Here is a 19,768-nt window from a genome sequence, read left to right as displayed (position 1 = left end):
AGTCAGATCTCCTCTACACTGAACAAAGTCCGTTATCTTGCGATTTACGTCAATATAAGTCCCCAGCGCAGAGAGACCTTTTACAATCTTCAGACAACTAATATCAAGATCGTTCCAATCCAAGATATAAAGACACGATAGAATTCTACGTTCCTTATACTTCGCCGGGTAAAGAGGCTACGTGCTATCTTCTCTTTATTCTGTACAGAGTATGATTGTGAGGAGATACTACTCAGCGAGCAAGAGTGGTGTCAGATCGACTATCTTCTTTGTATCACCGAGCCCTTCTTTGATTATATAACACAGCTATTAAAGACTCGAGATATCACTGCCCACTATATATTCAAGATCTACAACAAACTATTCGATTATCTTGAGCGATTACAGGCACAGCTACGCCGAAAGCGTGTCCTATAGAAGAAACAGATACTAGAGGCCCTTAAAGCTGGTCGGTCTAAGCTTGATAAGTATTACTCCTAAGCTGATGATCTTCGAGGGAATATCTATACAATCAGTACAATACTTGCACCGGTAAACAAATTCAAATTCTTCCTCTCCAGTGATTGGGATCAGAAATAGCGAGATACCTATCGACTTACTTTTGAACAAGCCCTTATTCTATATTAAGTATAAGTTAGAACAAGTAGTCGTGATCTACAAAGCTATCTAACGATAGCCTATCTAAGCTCAAGGCTAGAGGAGATACTTAATAGAAGGGATATACAACCACGAGCTATTACTGATAAAATCAGTCAATATCTTGATAGCGGTAAGTAAATACAAAGAGTATATACAATAATAATACTAATATATATATAGATACTGTTTCTGTTAGGCCGCTTACTTTCTGGAAAGAGCACTAGGCTCGCTTTCCGGCTATTGCTGCCCTTGCGCGAGATACACTCTTATTTCCAGCAACTGGCGCAGGAGTTAAACGCCTCTTTAATACCGCTCGAGATATTTGTCACTATCGTCGTGGTAGAATAAAGAGTGAGACTGTCGAGGTATTAATGATATTTCTTTGTACAACGAAATTTGATATAGAGGAGCAGGAAGCAACACTTCTTAAGAAATTCTTCTCCTAGGATGAGCTTAAGGCGGTAAAAGAGGAGAGGGAAGAGAAGCTTAGTGAGATTGAGGTTGATCCAATTAGTGATACAGAGGAGCAGGAGGATAAACCGGAAGATAAACCAGGGGATACAATTGAGGTTGTAATTGAGGATAGACCAGAGGATATACCGGAGGAGAGGCCCTTACCTACAAGTGAATATAGTCGTCCTTGCTCGCTATCATTACCACCAACCTGTACACAGATACGAGCATCAGGGAGAAAACGTAAAAGCAGGGAAGATGATTTATTTGAATACCATTAGCTTGCTTGACAAAGAATCCTCAATTATACGTATCTCTTTTACCCTTTTTACAAATAAAATTAGATATAATCAAGTAAAGCAAATACTCAAAATTACCGCGAATAAATGCATAAGTTATATATTTAGAATCCTTAGCATATTTGTTTAGTTTGTAACCTAGTTTGGGGCCCCAGACCCAGTACTGGGTCACCCAGTCCGACCCAGACCCAGTACTAGGTCGAAGGGTTCGACCCAAAACCCAACCCAGACTGGGTTGGGTCTGGGTTGGGTCTGGGTTTTACTGGGTCGTGCGGAAGACTAGTTATAAACTAGTTTAAGTAGGTCAAAACTAAGGGAAACTTACCTTTCGAAGCGGAATCAGCTTTATATAATATATAGGTACCAGTATAACCTATCTTACGGAGTTTTATACGTATTTCGGTTATATTCACCTATTTAAGGTTAGGAACTAGTTTAGGACTAGTTTTGATAGATACTTACTTCACTATTTCGCTTTAAGGGAAGGATAGGTCGGTGTTCAGTTTCCCTAGTATAAATTTGCTTAAACCGAATCTGTATAACCTTATAGAAGTTATCTGAATTAGTTAGTAATTAGTTTAGACAAAAATATAAAGCTTACCGCACTTACTATTTACCTCCCGAAGTAAAGCCAGTGAGGGGGAACTACCAGCACTCCGCGCTATAGTATCAGTACCAGTAACTATATACTTCTTATTAATATAGTGTTTAAGCTTATTCGTATCACCGAAGGTAGTCTAATAGAAACCAGAATTAGTTCTAAACTAGTTCAGAAGGCCCTATATCTCTCAGATAGAACTCACAGGGTGTAAACAACCCGGGTAACGGCACTACCTCTCACTAGGATAGATAACCTATTCGTTACTAGCCTATAGCTATATTAATTAGTGATTTGATCGCAGAGAACTAGTCCAGAACTAGTTAAGCCACTTATATTACGTGTTATATCAGTCCACGCGCCCTCAGCAGTCCTCTTAGACTGTGTAAGGTACCACTTATAAGTAGGCTGCCCACAAGGGAAATTCATCAGTTTTTGACCCCTTTTTATCTAATTCTATCAAGAGGTATCACTTACATAAGATCTGAGCGTAGATATATTAAAAACCAGGCAGAAATAAGGCGGTGTCAATATATGAACTGGGTATGAACTAGTAAAGGAAGCGGTGAGGGTAATGTTTTGAAAGGGTATTAAAAATCCAGAGCTCAGTTCACCAGGCGTCATATAACAAACAAAGTCACGTGACATTATTAGTCATCTGGTGAACTGAGCTCTCAGGTCATCGATGAACCGAGCTGTAGTCACAATGTATGAATCCCGGTGTATACCGCCTTATCTTATCGGTGGCAACTTCGGCTGTACTAATTTTCCGCCTTCAAGATCCCGAGCTGCGACTCCGAACAGGGTAGCAGTGTTTTGCGCGCTCGCCGATTTACACGTTACTTGTCCAGTTCTGCTGGCCCTAACTTTTAACCGGTTGGATCTCTTTTGTCCCACCGCCCATCATGGATGACCTAGAGTCTCTTGAGCTGTTTTCGCTCGTCTCGCGCGTGACGAACGAGTTTGAGAATCACCTGGGAATCGCCGACAAGACCCTCGCAGAGTTCGTGATCGATCAGCACCTCAAATGCAATGGCAAGTTTTCCGATTTCAAGAAATTTTTCGACGACATGGGCGGCGAATTCCCGCAGAGTCTCCTGGAGAGTGTCGACCGCATGGTGCTCACGATGCACCCCAAGTACAAAGGGAAGAAACCGGAGAACGACAAGGGAACTTCTCATGGCAACGAAGACATGGATTTGCTTGATTCTCTGGAGCAAAAGTCCCGCGTGTTCAAAGGCCTTGCGGTTCCAGATACGGAAAAGCGCTGGGAGGAAGAAGACTACACAGATCGCCAAGTGGTAGACGAGGCCGATGCACAAGCAGGGGCGATGGATGACACTTTTGCCATGCTCGAGGGTCTGGCAGGAAAAGCGAAGGAGGACAAACCACATGCATCAAGAAACGATCGCGGGACGAGGAAGCGGAGCCGCAGCCCCGAGAACAACGATTACGGCCGCGGACGACGCAGAGACAAATACCGCTCGCGATCAAGGTCTCGAAGTGCCACGCGGTATAACAAAAACGATGACCTCGTGGACGAGTTTGGTAGATCGATTGGAAAATACAATAATCGGGAAGACAGCCGTCGCAATGGCCATAGTGACCGTCGGAGACACCGTGATCGCGACGACGACGATGATTTCCGCCGTCCTCCCCCTGTCGAGCTGGATGACCACCCCGTTCTTTTCAAGGTCTATGATGGAACTGTGACAGGTGTGAAGGACTTCGGTGCTTTCGTAAATCTACGGGGCGTCAAGGGGAAGGTGGACGGTCTTGTGCACGTTTCAGCAATGCAAGAAGGAGCACGCGTGAATCATCCATCTGATTTGGTCTCGCGCGGACAACCAGTTAAAGTCAAAGTGGCTAGTATCGAAGGCACTCGCATTGGACTGTCTATGAAGGAGGTGGATCAGGTGACGGGCAGGGATCTTGTTCCCCAGAAGCGCCTTGCCTCTGGTGCAAATATGGAACGTCTCGATGGTGGATTCGCGGATGAGAATTACGGTAGCCTCGCCTCCGATGTGCCCGTCATTGAAGGGTCCGTAGGTCGGCCAATGAGGAACCGAAAGCGCATGACTTCGCCAGAGCGGTGGGAGATTAGACAATTGATTGCCTCCGGCGTTGCCTCTGCAGCAGATTATCCCGACATCGATGATGAATATAATGCAACGCTCACCGGCGAGGGCACTTTCGAAGAGGAGGAAGATATCGACATTGAGGTCAGAGATGAGGAGCCTCCTTTCCTGGCTGGCCAAACGAAACAATCCCTTGAACTTTCTCCTATCCGTGTTGTCAAGGCTCCCGATGGTTCAATGAACCGTTCTGCAATGGCAGGCACTAACCTTGCCAAGGAGCGACGTGAATTGAAGCAGCAGGAAGCACAAGACAGAGCGGCCGAAAAGGCGGCGGACGTCGATCTTAATGCTCAATGGCAGGACCCCATGGTTGCACCGGAAGAAAGAAAGTTTGCTTCTGATCTTCGAACTGCTCAGCAGCCCAAACAGGACGAGGCTGTACCGGAGTGGAAGAGATCGACGATGGGCAAGAACGCATCATTTGGAAAGCGGACAAACATGTCCATAAAACAACAACGCGAAAGTCTGCCAGTCTACAAGTTCCGGAAACAATTGCTGGACGCAGTGAAGGACAATCAAATGATGATTGTCGTCGGAGATACAGGTTCTGGAAAAACCACCCAGTTGACACAGTACCTAGCCGAGGGCGGATACGGAAACAACGGAATCATTGGTTGCACCCAGCCTCGTCGTGTTGCTGCCATGTCAGTGGCTAAACGTGTGGCCGAGGAAGTTGGCTGCAAGCTCGGAGCAGAGGTTGGATATACCATCCGTTTCGAGGATTGTACCAGCCCAGAGACCAAAATCAAGTACATGACCGATGGAATGCTCCAGAGAGAAATTCTTCTGGATCCAGATCTCAAGAGATATTCCGTTATCATGCTCGACGAAGCGCACGAGCGGACAATCGCGACTGATATCCTATTCGGATTGTTAAAAAAGACAGTCAAACGAAGACCTGATCTCAGATTGATCATCACGTCCGCCACACTGGACGCTGAAAAGTTCTCCGTATATTTCAACGACTGTCCCATTTTCTCCATCCCCGGCCGAACTTTCCCTGTCGAAGTCATGTACTCCAAGGAGCCTGAATCTGATTATCTGGATGCTGCACTTATCACTGTCATGCAAATTCATTTGACAGAACCACAAGGTGACATTCTGGTCTTCTTAACTGGCCAAGAAGAGATTGATACAGCATGCGAGATCTTATTCGAGCGCATGAAAGCTTTGGGGCCTTCTGTCCCTGAACTGGTTATCCTACCTGTCTACTCTGCACTACCCAGTGAGATGCAGAGTAGGATTTTCGATCCGGCACCCCCAGGTGGACGTAAAGTCGTCATTGCCACCAATATTGCGGAGACTTCGATCACAATTGATCAGATTTACTACGTCATTGATCCCGGTTTCGTGAAGCAGAACGCCTACGATCCGAAGCTCGGCATGGATTCCCTTGTGGTGACTCCAATTTCCCAAGCGCAAGCTAAGCAAAGAGCTGGCCGTGCCGGAAGAACAGGACCAGGAAAGTGCTTCCGATTGTATACGGAGGCTGCCTATCAGTCCGAAATGCTTCCAACATCCATTCCCGAAATTCAGCGTCAGAACCTCTCACATACCATTTTGATGCTCAAGGCAATGGGTATCAACGACCTCCTCCACTTCGATTTCATGGACCCACCACCAACCAACACCATGTTGACAGCGCTTGAAGAACTGTATGCCTTGTCAGCACTTGATGATGAGGGTCTTTTGACTCGGCTCGGACGAAAGATGGCTGATTTCCCCATGGAGCCTGCGCTTGCCAAGGTGCTCATTGCATCCGTGGATTCGGGCTGCTCCGATGAAATGCTCAGCATTGTCGCCATGCTGTCAATCCAGTCTGTGTTCTACCGCCCTAAAGAAAAGCAGCAACAAGCAGACCAGAAGAAGTCCAAATTCCACGATCCGCATGGCGATCATCTAACCCTCCTCAACGTCTACAACGGCTGGAAACAGGCTGGCTTCAACAACTCCTGGTGCTTCGAGAACTTCATCCAAGCACGACAGATCAAGCGTGCCCAAGATGTGCGCCAGCAGCTGCTGGGAATCATGAACCGCTACAAGCACCGCATCGTCTCGTGTGGCCGGGATACCATGAAAGTGCGACAGTCCCTGTGCACCGGCTTCTTCCGCAACGCAGCGCGCAAAGACCCCCAGGAAGGATACAAGACCCTGGTGGAAGGAACACCTGTGTATATGCATCCCAGTTCCGCGATGTTTGGCAAACCGGCCGAGCACGTTATCTACCACACCTTGGTCCTTACAAGCAAGGAGTATATGCACTGTACTACTGCTATTGAGCCGAAATGGCTTGTCGAGGCGGCGCCCACTTTCTTCAAGGTTGCGCCTACGGATCGATTGTCGAAGCGTAAGAAGGCCGAGCGCATCCAGCCTCTGCACAACCGCTTTGCTGGCGAAGACGATTGGCGTATCTCTGCCCAGCGCCGACAGGGCAGAGGCGGTGGTGGTGGAACTTGGGGTTGATTTTTGTTTTCCAAGATACCAGCTATGGTTGCAATGGTGCTTTTTTTTTCCTTTTTGCGTCTTATGTCTCTCTACCATTGCACTTCTGCATGAATCACTTAGCTTAAAATATCGGAGTTATTTGTTCTGAACCTAGTTCTTGTATGATATCTAGATGGGAACAATCAAATGTCTGTTCCATTCAACACATATGATTCGTAGACAATAGTAGTACAAAGCCTTCATCGTAAATACATCAAGCCCTCCTCCCTATCTAGTGCAGCACAGTCATGAAGGAACCATGAAAGAACCTTGGAAGGAACCTTCAAAAGAAGAGAAGAATACCCTCGGAATTCTCTTCATGGGGAAACAGAGGACTATCTCTGTAGACGATTTCAAAGACAAGGAACCATAGAAAGGAACCTTAGAAATACCCTCAGAGTACTCTTCATAGGGAAACAGAGGGCTATCTCTGTTAAGACAGGTTCCAAAAATTGGTTCAATGACCAAGCTCTTTGAACACGGGGGGGAAGCTCCCAGATACGCGATGGAGAGAGTGGGAAGTGACGTAATGTATCCGCAGAGGTCGTGGGGGTACTAAGTCCCATACGGGACTGTTCCGGGCCACAACATACTTCGTGTCATTTAGACTAGGGTTGCCCCTAGTCTGGCAGTCGGTACCCAAGCCGCGGCAAAGACGCCCAGTGCCCTCAGAGGTGTGGAATTCTTCACAGGACAACAGGAACCACGTTGGGGGCAGGCAATAGAACCCGGAGCTATGGGGAAAGAAAGGAAGAAGGAAGAAAGTGGGGAGGAGGAAGGTATTTATAATTTCTCAGTGGCTTAAGATGATGGGGGTAGGGGACGAGTGGCCCAAAATGGAAGGAGCCTCACTAGGCATCAGGTTATGTCTTAAAGGGAAGTTATCTGCCTAGGTTACTAGGTATCTAACTCATTTATGTAGGCAGCTTCAGGCAGCAGTCTCACTGTCTTTTGTATGCATATTGTAGAGTAATAAGCCCGGCATGCCTCCGGCGCTCTTCCGTACTAGTATTATTCATTATAATTTTAATGATAAGCCGAGGGGGAAAATGTAGAAAGAAAAGAAAAAAAAGAAATCTAAAAAGGCGTCCAAAGAGAACATACAAAACAGGGATTGGAGTATTATTTTACATACAATGTCAGTTATATCATTTTCAGCCAATCGGACTATTCAATTCATACATCCTTGAGGGAAGAGACCACATACACGGCCGACTACTCTTGTTGGATAGAAGGGAAATTTTGCTTGAGTCTTCTGTTAAGTCAACTCAGAGCCAATACAGGATAGTCTTTTCCACAGAAGAGGGTGAATGACAAATAGCCAAAATGTATTGAAATCAGACTATAGAATAGATGGAAGCCCAATGAATACTCCTAGATAGATGAGTCCATATACTTCGCAGCAAAAACCTACTCATCGCCCAAAGCGGAATTCATCTAGTCATGTCAGTAGATTCTACGGAGTAGTAGGGTTGTCAAATGTTCTTGTCGCTTACAGGTCTATCATCTCTGTGCTTGGGGACTTTAATTGTCGTGCCAGCAGCGGCTATTGTAGTGTGCTTAATATTGCACCCATCCATTGTACAGCCTCTGGCTTTTGCAATTTAGTAAGGCTGGCGAATCTGGGTCTTTTTGTGATGGAAGTACATTTTATTGATCTTGCGCTGAATGTGTTCCATAGGAGTCTCCATTCGAGGTCTTGCCCATCCTCTCCTGGCATAATCCAATCCGTTAACGAAGAGCAGTGCTAATCATCTTGGTATCGAGGACTGTAACATCCTTTATGGGGTTGTTCAGCTCGACCATTTGGCTTTGGATGACATCGCTGTTGTGGTAATTCGTGATAAAGAAGTTGGGGAGCGAGAGTGGAAAGGAATATATCGAAGAATGAGATGGTATGAACAGCCCATCAAATTTGTTTTCTGGTTTGTGGGATGGGATGAAACGTGAGACTTCGGAAATATAGAAATGAAATTCACATCGATATCATAGAGATACAGCTGTGATATGGTTAATATGTGGCAACAGAAGATAAGCGATGCACAAGTGTTAGGTAGATAAAGACGAGAGAATATACAGAATTGTGACAAAGCTTCATTCGTAGTACTCAGCATCATAACACATGTTGCTCGCCAACTTCTCGTAACTTGAATTTTTACACAGCCAACGAGTGCAAACAACTCCACTGCCACCATTGGTGACCATAATCATGAGAACCGACGGGAATCGTTTGCTTGTCAAGCCAAGAAAAGTATTTAAGAGGTCTAAATTCTCGAGGCCATTGTAGCATAGGGTAGCCTTTAGTATTGTTAAAGGGAGAAGCGGATATGAAATGAGAAAACAATACGAAAAAGAGTAGATATTCTGCGTTATCATCACGCACTCGCGGACTCTAGCTGACATGGCTGGCGAACAAGGAAATACACCACCATGGGCTCCGTTCCGCCATACTGGGTGTAATCCACTGACACTGTCTCTACTAGTTGAAAGCCAAGGCTGAGATATAACTTTAATCCGGGCAGCTCTGCCATAACATAGGACTTTATTCCTTGTTGATCTGCGATCTGCAGTCCGCTTTGTACAAGCATTTTCCCGATACCCCGGCGCCAGAAAGAAGGGTCTGTCGTCAAATAATCAAGAGCTGGAGAGTGTTATCAGCCATCCACCTCTATGTGATCGGTGTGCATCTTACTCAGAAAGGGTCCATCTAGCATAATTCGAGCATCTGCTTCTTCCAGAGGCGCACTGCGATAACGCATCATCTCCCCGCCCTTTATGCCTATAGGCTGTCCATCCCGGGTGTTCTCTTGGTACTGTTTTTCATACACTGCACGATCTGCGGGAGTGCCTTCAGTTACCTGTGCCTCAAGCCAGACGTCGCCCTTCTTTGCCAGGGTTGGAGGGAGGGACCATCGAGCATACCCCACCACTTGACCAGACTCGATATCGATAGCCTTCTGGTGCCGCTTGATTTCTCTATTAGTCGTCAAAGTCCAAGGAAGGCGCTTGATAGCTCTAGGAATAATATTTTCGGCAGATGGGTCCTCCCACAGACACTTCCAGTGAGGATCGGTGAGTCGAGCACGCATCATAGACGCTGCAAGGCCCGGCGCATCTTCCGGGGAGCAGGGCTGAATGACAAATGCCATTATGAAGAATAAGGAGAAAGTTTGATGGCCGTTAAATTCTGACTGAGAGGATGAGCTGGTGGATGTAAAGAGAAAGTGTTCTAAGGAAATGCTACCTAATAATGGACTTCGATGGAAAGAATGGTGGCATTCACTATCAAAAATAACGGAGAGAGTAAGGAAGAAGAAGAATGGAAGGGGGAGCTATATGACTACATGAAAAGTCCTGACCAAATTGGGGGCCTAAAGCCATACAGCAAGTATTTTAACACGTTTCAGCGTGGGCAATAATGTGCAGGGGGCTCTAGGTAGCAGTCAAACATTGCACAATCCCTCGACCTAGCCCCTTTTAGGTAGCGTGGCTGACTTAGTTGCCTGGGAATTGTATCTACGACTAGTATATAAGCTCGGCTCGGCATTAGACACGGAGTTAAAACAACCCGTCAGCTTTGGTAATGTCGTATGAGGTTGTACATATTGGGGCATTCATATCACCGTCAATAGAGGGTTAAGTATCGTTCCCGTACATGAACATCGCTGCCAACCCGGTTAAGCTATCATTTCAAAGATATCATACGAATGACAGAGAGAATTGACCCTTATAGATTCTACTTGGTAGTTAGTTATAGTTGACTAGTTAACTAGTTAACTAGTTAACTAACTATAGCGAATGATGTAAATGATGTTGTCTCCACTTATTGCAGGCTAATAGCACACCGCCTATATATTAATCCAGCAGAAAGAGGCGGTGTATCCACACTTTTGTCCCGGGCGGGGAGCCTTCGGCCAATCAACGAGCTGGAAATGTCGATGGTATCGGATCTCAAGATAAAAAAAAAATAAGTTACAACACCACTCCATCAAATTATGTCGCACATCACAGAACATCCCTCTCGGGCGAAGAGAAGAAAGATTGATGATCCTAAGCCAGAGAAACAGGTCGTCACATCTAATATCAAGTCTGCTGCTTCGTTACGCGAACTGTTGGCTGTCCAGCAAAATGCCCCGTTGGCAAAGCAAGGTGAGGCAGATCGGAAGGCATCTAAAGCTACGCCAAAACTGACTGCCAAATAGGTATAATCAAATTTAAAGAGTTCTTAGTGTCGATTGCACACACGGAGGAAGAAAGCAACAAAGCAGAGAAATTGCGTGTCCTCAAGGAATATTGCGATAAGCAAATCACCAACTCCGGAAAGGAGGATGAGACCTCAGTTTGCTTTGCAGACCTCATCCAATCTTGGTCATTTGGCGATGCCAATAACAATGAACCTTTATTGACAAGTGTGCCTTCTGTTCTTGCGATCTTCCTGAAGACAATTTCGTCGGAACTGGAGTTCCGAGAATTCGGAATTGCCCTGTGCAAGCATTTGCTGCAGAAAGACCAGCTGAGATTATTCAACCGCGGTCTGACGGCAACCAAATCCAAAGAGCACTTGATCTCACCATGTCTGCGTTTGCTTACGGAGATTGTGACTTTTGACGGAGGAGCAGTAGCCCGACAATTGTACCTTCGGCGATACATTACATTTAAGCGACTGGAGGTCTTCTTGACTCCCAACAAAGCACAGGAAATATTAGAGGGCGAGGCCCAGAAGTCGACCCTCAGACGCAATGCTCAGCGATACCTGCTAGCGAACCTGAGAGTTCAGGCTGCTTCTGAGAAAGGCGATATCATCGAACAGCACAAGATCACCAGGTCTTTCCTCGAATATATCCGGAAGGATTCGCGGGATACTGTACTAGAAATTATCAAGGCTATTGAGAGGGACGTGGTACAAGATTCGGCTCTGCCTCGCAAATCGAAGAGCAAGTTTTTCAACAGACACAACCTCGAACGACTGGTGACGCTTTATGGCTACGATCGGGAATCAGATGAACCCAATGCCGGAGGAATTATCATCGCTAACGAGATCCACCGAGTCATGATGAATGTCTGCAAGACCGCCGGTCTCGGCGTTCTCTTGCCCGAGACTGGCTGGTATCCTGTCGGAACCGACCCAGAGACCTTGGCTGTTGATGATGATGCATGCATTGAATTGGGCCTTGATTCCCCCATCTATGTCGACAAATACCGTGACTCTGTCCCCGTGCGAAATGGTTCCCTTTCATTCCTCATCCAGTGTCTCCGGCCTGATGTGGATAGTCTCCAGATTGAACTGCTGGTGTCAATCTTCAGGGTAGCACCAGAGCTGGTTGCTGATTACTTCTCGAGGAAAACTATGTTCATCTCAGATCCTAAAGTTACCCCTTCATGGATGGCAGAGTCGGCTTTCCTTTTCTCAACTGTGCAGTTACCCGTCCCTGCAAACTGTGGCTGGAAGGATAAGCAGCCTATCCTGCCACCACCGGTTTCTATCGTCATTGAAAGTATTCTCCCTCGTCCTCTTGGCCAGAAGATTATGACCCGCTGTCTCAACCAGAATGCGGAGATCATCACTTTGTTTGCCGTGCGGATTCTGACTCTCGCGTTCACCAAGCTGCGAGCTGTCCTCAAAATATTCCAGGCCGATCACGACCAAGGTCAGCTATTCTGGAACCAGGCTTCTGCAAAGTTGTTGGCAGAGTTCTCTCGTCGGTGCCCTGCTGTCAAGGATGTAGTTGTCCTCTTCCGAAGAACAGACAAGGATGATCTGACCCAGCAGGAGGCTGTTGCAGAGCTCTTGACCTGTTACTATGAAGTGATGCCGGACATTGCTCTAGAGGAAAACTTTGACGTCTCACTAGTCTTGGTGGATGTTCTCAAACGACTGGAAGCCCCAGACGTTAGCGCTGACGATTCCGAATCGCTTTTGAGTCAACTTCAGAGCATCCTCCAGATTGCACAACAGTCTGCCTCGTTGCGTTGGTGGCAAAAGCCAGCATCCATGCAATACTCACCCTTCACCTCGATTCTCAAGGTTCTCATGGATACTTCAGATAAGGACTCTTCGCGACGTATCTCTACCCTGCTCAAAACCGTTCTGGTTGATAACTCTGTTCTGCAAAGCTCCCCACATGCATTCGCATCTGTCTTGTCAAGCCTTGAGAACTCTGACGCCGATGCTTTGCATCAACAGCTAGTTTTCTTCGATAACTGTGTCTCACGTGTCGCCAAGAAGCCAGTTCACTACCAGGATTTGCTACTATCATTATCCGAGGATGTGTCCAGAACTACCAGTGCGCTCGTTGCTGCCATTGTTGAGCAATGGCCATTTGTCGTCAAGGGTGGAGATGCATCCACGGAAGTTGCCGTTGGATCCTGGATTGCAAGCCTTCTGGGTAATCTGAAGCAGGCCGGTGAGAGCATCAAGGTACTCAAAGCTGCTCGGGATGCGTTTGTTGAAGCAACTGAGACCAAGAAAGCCAAGTCTCTTCTTAAGAAGTCCCTGAAGGAGGCAGATGATGTCGATGATGAAGATAAAATGGACATTGACTCTGGCTCTAACGTGCCTCGTTCGTCTAACAAAGCCTCTACCGTTGATCTCGATGAGATCTTTGGATTCCTGCCCACCGAAGGCACGACCCACAATGCCCTCAACAAATGGGAAAGAGAAGACATCGCAGAAGCAGTGGACCAGGGTCATGTCGCCGAGTTGATGCTCTGCCTTTGTTCTCAGCATGAAGAGGTCCGAAGACAGGCATTCGCCAACATTATTCGCTTCATGGCCAAAGTCAAGGAATCTACCTACGCAGAATGGCGCACAGTGTTTACTCTAGCCGGAGAGCTCCTCGAAACAGTCAACAACATTGGCATGGAGAAGCCCGTTCCTCGGATTGTTGGCGAGTGCGCCGCAAACTGCCTGGAGGTTCTCACAGACCCCCTCCACAAGGTCTACGGCAAAGTCAACAAGTTCCTGCAGAAGGCACCATCCTGGGAAGTTGAGAAGATCCCAACATACTGGGTCGACAAAATCCTCCTGCACGAGCCTGAGTTGGATGATGGATATTTCGATGAGATCGACTGGCTCCTGAACCTGTTTATCAAGGCACTCCGCACCGAGGCTGTAAGTTGCTACCCTTTTGTTTTCTACACTCTCAAGTCCCGATTTCTAATACATTGACTCTAGGATATGGAGGTCTACCGTCGAGCCAATGTCTTCGAGCGTATTCTTTCCCTCTACCAATCCCCAACTCTCGGCCTAGGAGCTCGACAAAAGATCCTGCACATTGTCTACCGCGCCGCCCAGGTCGGTGGTAGTACTACCTTGATCACCCGTTCTGGTATCATCAGTTGGATACAGATCCAAGCTGCAGAGGCTGATGCCAGGGAGGCTGCTCAGCTTGCAGCGCTTGCACGTGCTTTGTATGAGACATGTGATCGTGATCGGGTTGATGGCTGGAGTAATGGGACTCTTGGGCGGGTCGTTGATGAGATTCAGGCGCAAGTTTGAGGTATTGAAATTTGTACAATAGCAGATCGATTAGATCATTGGCGTTCTTGCCTTTCTGGGCATGTGTAGTTAACCAAAATTAACTCAACCAAACATGCTCCCGTTTGTTTTTCTAATATAGTACTACAAGAACAGTCGGTTACTTATGTGGCCTCTGTCCTGGAGGACATAGGTATATTTGGGATGTATGTACATATGAATAATCCGATGTGTTTTTGGATGTTCTTTTCAAACGTCTTTTTATGCATGGCATTTGATGTTCATACCAGAACACGATAACCTGCTCATGCGCATTTCCTGACATGATTTGGAATAAAATTTTCTTGTCGGTGAAAGTAGCCCGAGTGTCACTATGGCTTTTTTGTAGAAGTTGGCGAATTGCTTGCTTTCCGAGAATAGAGATTAGGAGGCTGTGATCATACGTGTTGACATTCGTATCGGCAATTTCCTGAATACGAGCACTTTTCTTCAGCGCTTGGGGTAGGCTGTAGGTATAAAACTCTTCGGTATTTCTGGAACCCATAAGTCTGAATAGCTGGGTATTTTTTCTGAAAATAGAACATCTGATCGCATGTGTTGACATTCGTGTCAAGGATTGCTTGAATACGAGCAATCTTCTTCCGCGCTTGAGGTATGCTGCAGGTATAGAACTGTTCTGCATTCTCTGGGACCCAGAGTTCTGACTCGCTGAGTATTCTTTCTGAAAATAGAACATCTGATTGCATGTCTGGAGGTAGTGTTAAAGAGATGGAGTAGTTGACTGTTTGGTCGAGATAAGTTTCAGATGTGAACCGCGGAGTAGGTGCTACGCCTCTTTCCTCGGATCTGGAGTTCACATTGTGATTTCCTGAAGCAGAATCAATCGATAAACGGTATTCACGACTATAGTAATGGATAACGTCAAGTAAGAGGTAGTCGAAGTGATTTTTGACACGGTTAATTCAGAGCAACGCAGGTGTCCGAGCTAGGTACTAACCGGGCGGTTTCTAGGGTTTGCATCATGTCTGATGCCTGAGGCCAATATCTTGACATTCACCTCATGCTATTCCTCAGGAAGTGATTACCCTGAAAGCTTTCCCGACGATAATTTGACGATAATTTAACTACAATATGCTGAGTCCGAAACTTCTCGGTAACGCTTTTTTTTTTTCTTTCCCTTCTGTATGTGGTAGTATTGTTTTACATGCAATGGAAGTTGCTAGGTAAAGGATTGAATTTTATCTCAAACATTTCACTACTGACATCACCTACCGGCTAACCCAAACGGGGATATGATGGTAATAGACCTGTGGAAGATGTACCAAAATCAGACTAAAGAGTTGTAACCGAAACAAGGCAATAGGGAAAAGTCAGCAAAGAAGGGGAATGCCATATAAGTGCTTCAGCGCTATATAGGAAATTCAGGTGCAAAATAATGGTGTTGAGGTCAGGTGAAGAGAGGTTGAATGGCTGAACTGAGTGAGGTAGGGCGGCGGGACGAAAAACAAGAACAAAAAACATACAACAGTGAGGATTCGCTGGTGGTCACCCACCCAACTACTAACTCACCGGCGTGTGGCTTAAGTACGGCTGAGCGGACGGGAAGCCCTGTTTTCCACACCCTATGGTCGTATGTGGTTGATATAGTACTGAAGAGGTAAATAGATAAGAAAAGATTAACTGGAATTGAAGAGGTATGGGCTGAATGTAGCTGCTGCCCAGTTATCAGAATTGTTTTAAAACCACCCCTAGACCACTGCGATGTTATCAAATTCCTGAACACAGAAGCGCCATAGTAGAAATGTGTATAATAAGATCTTCATCTCTATCTCCGTATATTCAGTCTCTATTCTCCGAGATTTGGGTGAACAAGGCTTCCAAGTGGTTTAACGACATAGCGATAGACCGATTTCCGTAATTCTTTGTCATTCCATTTCATATCTACAGTACTCATCGCAAAGGTACACTCGATGCACCTGGTAACCACTTCGGCGTAGGTTAGGAGAATCTCGCCTATACTGGCCTCCAGCCAGTTGCGTGCCGTATCATACCGAGGTCCCAGGGTCTCATAGGGTTTTTGGAATTTTCCTACGTATGAGCCAAATGTCTGTGCCTGCCATAGCTCGAGTAGAATGATGCCGAGCTCAAGCATTATTCGCCTAGCGTTGATGGCGCATGATCCTTCCAAGGAGGGAGTAAACTTGCGGCTGATGAAGGGCCGATATTCCGAGTCTGGCTTTTCCGAGTTTTCGTATAGAAGGAAGATCGTACTGCTGCTTATTGGGAAGCAGTACCATTCCGTGTCGTTTAACTGCAGTTACATCGAATACGTGTACGGTATATGATATGATAGCTACGGTACAGTAGAACCTCCCAATATACTTGTAAATATATCTATGAATAATAGCGAGGTGTAGAATTGCTAACTTAATAGAATGAGAATGTATGGGTATTGGATTTGTGTATTTTCGATGTATATTGGCAGTGACCACAACTAGTTATATACAAATATAAGAGTAAATTCTGTTCCGAAATTTTTATAAGACCAGTCTTTCCATTTTCTAGGCCGTAAGCACAGCAGAATTGAGATCAAGAGGAAGGTCTCGCCACGGGTATAGCTATGGGCAGCTGAGCGATATCAAGGTAATAATGCTTGAGTCACTATCAATTATTTTTCTTGCTAGTGGTTTTAATGAAACAAATCAATCCAACTAAAAGGCGGTCTCTGTTATGAGTTGGCGAACAAGTCGAGAAGTAGACTGGACAGGTCGTGCTTGCGCTGATCGGGCCATTCATTAAAGGTCATACATAGAAAATTAATCTATCTAGTGTATAGTTAGTTTTTATGTCCTTATTATAAATATAAAATCCCAAATATCACATTGGGCGTATACCTACTTTATACGTCGTAACGGCTGAAAATTCCTGTTTATTGGCATTTGGTCCGTGCTGTGCAGGCCAATAGTTGGGAATTGTACTCCGTACATATCTTCTCGCATCACAATGCGTCACAATGCTGATACAGAGTACTTGGTAGTGTTACCGCTAATCGCCTCCCTCCTATCACACGAAGGCTCTGGCTGGTGCTACTGCCCGTGCGCAGAGCTCAAATACCCCTTGCCACACTAGGAAGGGCACTCCCACATTCAATCAAAGGCATATCTGTACCTAAATTAGTTCACCCTTGATAATTTCAATCGGGTATATCCAGTTATCGAACAGGAAATGGTGCGAATTGAGAAATCCACACTGAAATTCAATTATCTCGGGGGCTTGCATCAAATAAATAGTCATTCGGATAATCGTGCCAAGCCTCCGAATCTACTTTGTAAACTATATAACCAGATCCAGTTTGATATACTAGAATTGGTGATTACTCGGACACCAAGAATGTTAGATATCTACATGTTGTCAACTGTCACATAGTTCGTGGACACGTATTGCTGGGCGCAGTTGGCTTCCTACTCTTTCAGTCTAGTGCGAGTCCATTTTCAATGCACCTTGAGGTCTGGCAATTGGGCCTTACACCGTTGTCCACTATCTTACTCATGTGATTGCCTCCTTGCCTACTGTCGTGGCGTTTTCTTCGATGGCTATTATGCGGCTTTGAAGCGGGGAAGATGAGCTGAGCGTGGAATGCATTGGGTTATTAAGATCGTTGAAGGAACGGGATGGAGGAACGCCTACTCGATATTTCTATACACTCTTTGTAGATAACGTTGAAGAATCATGATTTCTCTTCTAGAACTCATAGCAAAGCTCACGCTATTCGTTGCACTTCTCTTCGCTTCTCGTTTCCTATGGAATTATCTTCGGTCCCCACTGAAGACTTTTCCCGGTCCTAGTCTAGCGAGTTTCACGAACATATGGCGCATGCGAAATGTATCCAAGGGTAGCTGTCATGTCACGCATAGCGAGCTGCACCGCAGGTACGGGCCCGCTGTTCGTATGGGACCGAACATCCTCAGTCTCTCCGATCCCAACTTAATCAGCCTTGTTTATAATACTAAGAACCCCTGGCTTAAGGTAAAATTCCATGTCAAGAACAGAGGAACATGCGTTTTAATATACTATATAGAGTGATATGTACAATGTCAGCGACATTGTCATCGGTGGTGTTCGACTGAAAAATCTCTTCTCGAATCAGAATGAGAGTTGGCACTCAACTTATATACGTCCAGTCAAGAACTTATACTCTATGAGCAAAGTTCAAGACGTCGAGAATAATATAGATATTACTATCAAGCTCTTAGTTGACAAGCTCCGGGCGCGGTTTGTCGGCCTAGGTAAGAACTGCGAGATGTCTGATTGGATCAACTTCTGTGAGTATTGATATTTGATTCAGAGAATGTGATAGAAACCTACTGATCCGCAATTTAGTTGCATGGGATACTATGAGCCAAGTCACATTCTCGCAAGATCTTGGTATCCTCGAGGCTGGTAGTGACCATAAGGGTTTCCTTAGAAAGTCAACTAAGACGCTTGATTACTTTGCTGCAGTTCAGTGAAATAATTGTTGCATAATAAGAGAGCCATTCTAACATTTGTACAGATCTGCCAAATTCCTCTTCTGGACAATCTATTCGACAAGAACCCAATTAAGCGCATTGGACCCCCGACTTCTCTCTGGGCTACTATCTTCAGTCTTGAGCAACTCCACAAACGCTACCAAGAAGGAAACCGCGACGGCGATTTCCTTTCTAAGTTCCTCCAGGTTAAGAAAAAGAATCCCGAACTTGTCGACGACAACATTCTTGTCCTCTGGCTACTATCCAACGTACTTGCAGGTAGTGACTCGACAGCAAGCACTATGTGCGCGGCAATTTACCACGTCCTAAAGAACCCTGCCGTTGGTAAGAGACTTTGCGAAGAACTCCGCACCGCTAACCTCTCTTTTCCCGTTCAGTGGAAAGAAATCCAGGGACTGAAATACCTTGAAGCCGTGATGCGTGAGGCAATGCGCATTAATCCTGGGGTTGGCCTCATGATTGAGCGTATTGTTCCGAAAGATGGTCTCACTCTGCCGGACGGACGCTTCGTGTCCGAGGGGACCACTGTGGGCATGAATCCATGGGTGATCAATAGAAACGAGGGGGTTTTCGGTGCCAAAACACAAGAATTTATTCCCGAGCGCTGGCTTCAAACCCCCGGGGAGCCTGAAGAGAAGTTCCAGGCGCGCTTTTCTAAGATGAAAAGCACCGATTTCACATTCGGTGCTGGTTCACGTGCATGTTTGGGACGGTACCTCTCACAGCTAGAAAGTTTCAAGCTGATTGCGACACTTTTCAACACATTTGACGTAAGTTAACATTTATATTTTGGATTGAAATCATATTGACTAATTGGCACAGATGAAGCTCCCGAGTGGCGACCATGAGTGGCAGCTCACAAACTCGTGGTTCATTCGACAGAAAAACATTCCTGTCTGCCTGGAGGAGCGGGCATATACCCTTTGATTTTAGATCTTTCTGGATTTGCGAACTACTTCAAATTATTGGATTGGTCTTCCTTCTTGACATCAGCAATTTGCTCAATTGACCACACGATTTCTTTCCCACCTTTCCTTCTCCATATATTTTCTTATCGGTTTCATAGCTAGAAAGGTGAGAAGAACTTTCCTATGTGTAGCCGGTGATATAGTGACGTATCTCAGTTCTCGTCCAACAAATACCACACGTTG

At 45.9% G+C, this 19,768-nt stretch overlaps 5 protein-coding genes across 5 annotated transcripts; 3 read left to right on the top strand and 2 right to left on the bottom strand.

Annotated features, from left to right (window-relative positions):
- Positions 1–2,894: 2,894 nt before the first annotated feature.
- N7479_010270 (uncharacterized protein) lies at positions 2,895–6,590 on the top strand (the record flags this gene model as incomplete). Its single annotated transcript, XM_057257961.1, has 1 exon — positions 2,895–6,590. One exon carries the CDS (start codon positions 2,895–2,897, stop codon positions 6,588–6,590), a length of 3,696 nt encoding a protein of 1,231 aa, XP_057105419.1.
- A 2,396-nt stretch (positions 6,591–8,986) lies between these two features.
- N7479_010269 (GNAT family N-acetyltransferase) lies at positions 8,987–9,760 on the bottom strand (the record flags this gene model as incomplete). Its single annotated transcript, XM_057257960.1, has 2 exons — positions 8,987–9,252; positions 9,304–9,760. 2 exons carry the CDS (start codon positions 9,758–9,760, stop codon positions 8,987–8,989), a joined length of 723 nt encoding a protein of 240 aa, XP_057105418.1.
- Positions 9,761–10,606: 846 nt separating this feature from the next.
- On the top strand, positions 10,607–14,109 carry N7479_010268 (NPA1/URB1 family protein; the record flags this gene model as incomplete). Its single annotated transcript, XM_057257959.1, has 3 exons — positions 10,607–10,760; positions 10,814–13,722; positions 13,786–14,109. 3 exons carry the CDS (start codon positions 10,607–10,609, stop codon positions 14,107–14,109), a joined length of 3,387 nt encoding a protein of 1,128 aa, XP_057105417.1.
- Positions 14,110–15,934: 1,825 nt separating this feature from the next.
- N7479_010267 (uncharacterized protein) lies at positions 15,935–16,240 on the bottom strand (the record flags this gene model as incomplete). The annotated part of the gene is made up of 1 exon (XM_057257958.1): positions 15,935–16,240. The coding sequence occupies one exon, from the start codon at positions 16,238–16,240 to the stop codon at positions 15,935–15,937; it is 306 nt and encodes a 101-aa protein (XP_057105416.1).
- A 1,577-nt stretch (positions 16,241–17,817) lies between these two features.
- On the top strand, positions 17,818–19,544 carry N7479_010266 (cytochrome P450; the record flags this gene model as incomplete). The annotated part of the gene is made up of 5 exons (XM_057257957.1): positions 17,818–18,114; positions 18,167–18,410; positions 18,469–18,587; positions 18,641–19,387; positions 19,440–19,544. 5 exons carry the CDS (start codon positions 17,818–17,820, stop codon positions 19,542–19,544), a joined length of 1,512 nt encoding a protein of 503 aa, XP_057105415.1.
- Between the last annotated feature and the right edge of the window lie 224 nt (positions 19,545–19,768).

The sequence above is a fragment of the Penicillium vulpinum genome (assembly GCF_028829585.1).
Source record: "Penicillium vulpinum strain IBT 29486 chromosome Unknown utg000004l_segment0_segment0, whole genome shotgun sequence".
Lineage (NCBI taxonomy): Eukaryota > Fungi > Ascomycota > Eurotiomycetes > Eurotiales > Aspergillaceae > Penicillium > Penicillium vulpinum.
This window is presented reverse-complemented; position numbering and strand designations above follow the sequence as displayed.